This window comes from Histoplasma capsulatum, genomic scaffold (genome assembly GCF_000149585.1).
Source record: "Histoplasma capsulatum NAm1 scaffold_2 genomic scaffold, whole genome shotgun sequence".
Taxonomy (NCBI): Eukaryota; Fungi; Ascomycota; class Eurotiomycetes; order Onygenales; family Ajellomycetaceae; genus Histoplasma; species Histoplasma mississippiense.
The window spans coordinates 3366025-3368741 of record NW_001813981.1 but is presented as its reverse complement, the minus strand read 5'-3'; the positions used below and the strand labels follow the sequence as shown (position 1 = coordinate 3368741).

The window sequence follows — 2717 nt, the reverse complement described above, 5'->3', positions numbered from 1 at the left end:
TCATTTTGGGGAGCAAGATCCTCGGCAACAATGGCAAGAAAGGCGGCCCATGATCTTGCAACGACGTATTTGCAGTCATAGTCACGGCCAAATATGATAACCTGGCCCCATTTCCCCGCTGGCCCTGGGGCCAAGTCAACGGCAATGTTGTTTCCACCCCAGTCACGAGCCAGAGGGATCCAGCTGGGGTGGGCATATGCTTTCTGGATGGCCTTTGGTGGCTGCGAATCTTGTTTGTCCAACAATTCCTGTCTCCATAACGGATTCGAGCCTATTTGAGGTGGTGGCGGCGGAGGCGCTGATGAAGAGGAAGCGGCGGAGCTTCCACCAAAGGCTTTCATGGGTGGTTGAGGAGGGGTAACAGAGGTTGTGCTGAGGAATTCTTCGTTCACAGTCCTCCAATTTTTCCATTCCTGGACGATTTCCTCGCAGTCGAGCAACATGCAGCCGAAGATAATACCTGTTGGTCTTCCACCGCGTTCTTGTCCGTCGTGAATTTGCAGAGATTCCCGAACCTCTAGTGGAAGAGTGCAATCCAGTTCATGTTCCAGCTCGTTCACATCATTCTGCGAGCACCCTTCGCACAATTGATCGTAAAGTTCTTCGTAGTTGCTTTCTGCCCATTGATCGATCTTTTTCCAAGAATGTGAGACAGGTGGAGGGGGCGGCGCGCCGGCATGGAAACTCTGCATTTGTATTTCCGTCGGAGCAACACCATCCGAGCTACTGAGTTCATTAGACCTTCTCTGCTGGGAGGATAACGACCTCATGCCTGGCGAGTAGGGTCTAACGGGAGAGGTGACTCCCCCATGGGAACCTGACCACGCAGGACTGGAGGATCGTTTGGCGGGATTTTCTTCGAAGCTCAGATCCGCACGAGATTCAGCAGCGCTTGTAGCCACGGATGTGAGGGGGGCATTGCGGTTCTGGCTAAGGGGAACATGCTGTCCGGTTCGATAGGGAGAGTCGTGGGAGGCGTGTCTGTCATTAGAGGTCATGGTATGCCAGAAGGAGCGAAATGCCGAGCCCAGACTTCGAATAAATTAGCGGGTCAGCTTCCATTATCACTGCGAGAGGGAACGCAAAGCATCCATCCATTCAACTATTAGTATATAACACTTACGAGGACGCCATGGCGAGTGAGAGAGAGAGTTAGATGAGATTTGGACAGAAGACAGCGGTATCCAGAGAGAGTTCGACGCGGATCAAGGGGGATCATCCAGAGCGGAGAAAGGGTTGGACTCTGGTGTCAACAATCACACAGACTGACAGCAATTCCCAGCCAGATAAAGATTGCAACCATGGAAGAAAAGTAATATCCAGCAAGCTGATCCACTATGCCACGCGCGGGGTGCTGTTCTTCCGCCAAGGGAGGTATAACGAACCGACGGCGCTTCACGCAGGGACAAAAAGGCCTAGAGAAGGGCGAATGCAGGAAGAACGAGTACGAGAAGCGGGTCTAGGCCAAGGCAAGACACAGAGAGATTGGCAGGTCGCGTGGAGCAAAAGAAGAGTGCCCAATGTCTTGGTTGACGGCCAAGGCAGATCGCAGCGTAGCCGGTAGGGAGACGATGAACAGAAAGTTGGAGTTGGCGTGGGAGTTGACGTCGAAGTTGGAGGGAAAAAGGCGAGCCCACAGCAGCCAATAAACAATGCGGGTACTGGTACCCAGAAACAAGCCTATCCCGGGCGTGGCAGACGGTACCTGGTACTTAGGCACGACCATGCTCGCTCACCGCACACCACCAACCAGTTGTTATTGACACATCGCTGCTAAAAAAAAACATCTGGTGTTGATAGAAAACGGCAATAGGTGGGTGCTATGTACTGTATCATACACGTCTATCGACATCTATCGTTTCCCTTGCTACGGAGCATACTCTCATTCAGACAGGCACATCTCCACGCCACGCTCTGTGCAGTTTCATATTGGTATTGTATATCGATCCTTCATTTTGTCCTAGCCTTATCTAATGATTACTACTAACTAGTTACTACTCCTCTCCCCCTTTTCTTTTTGGAGAACTGGCTGTGCACGTCTTCTTTCGCCTGCTTTTGGTCCCTCATCTGGTAGACATTTCTGTGGACGTGAGATGTTTACGCAGCGTAACTTTTGTACCTGAAACTGAAAAAGCTAAAAAGAAAGAATCCTCTGTCCCCAAATCAGTGGACCACCAATCGCCGGAGCACAAACGGTTGTGCCTAACGCTGCCTCATCGCCCATTCGCATTTTTCTGCCCCGTCGATAAGGAAATGAAAATGGGCCAAAAAGGCGAACAACTAAAAAAAAACCCCTTTGTAATCTCCGAAATTTAAAAATAATTTGATCCCCCCCCTTCCCACCCGCCAAACCTCGGGCGCTTGCACAGAGTTGGTGGGTGTCATAAATCCAAAGCCCCATTTTCTTTCTTCTATTCCGTACATAATTTTTATTTTATTTTAAATTTGTCTATCACCAACTAAAAGAATGATCAAATCACTCTCGTTCTTTTCCTTGGCTTGCCAGCGCGGGAGTGGATCACCGCCACCGCACGCCCCCTCCGGCCGCCATATTCCTCGATCCGCAACGATCTGCCCACCGAGAGAGCAAGGGGGAACATGATTGCTGTGTATTATTGTGTGAAGCAGGGCCACACTCCCGCACTGCCAACACATATTTTGACTCGATTCCATTTTTTATTCTTGTGGTGTAGCGAAAACTCCCCGAATATGCAGGT

At 50.5% G+C, this 2717-nt stretch overlaps 1 protein-coding gene across 1 annotated transcript in view; it reads right to left on the bottom strand.

Annotated features, from left to right (window-relative positions):
- Positions 1–1134, bottom strand: part of HCAG_03040 (predicted protein) — a gene marked incomplete at both ends in the record, with an annotated part of 2000 nt that extends 866 nt beyond the window's left edge. Inside the window, 3 exons of the mRNA XM_001542819.1 lie at positions 86–334; positions 461–1032; positions 1124–1134. Coding sequence (XP_001542869.1) covers positions 86–334; positions 461–1032; positions 1124–1134 — 832 coding nt within the window. The remainder of the gene's footprint in view (positions 1–85; positions 335–460; positions 1033–1123) is intronic.
- Between the last annotated feature and the right edge of the window lie 1583 nt (positions 1135–2717).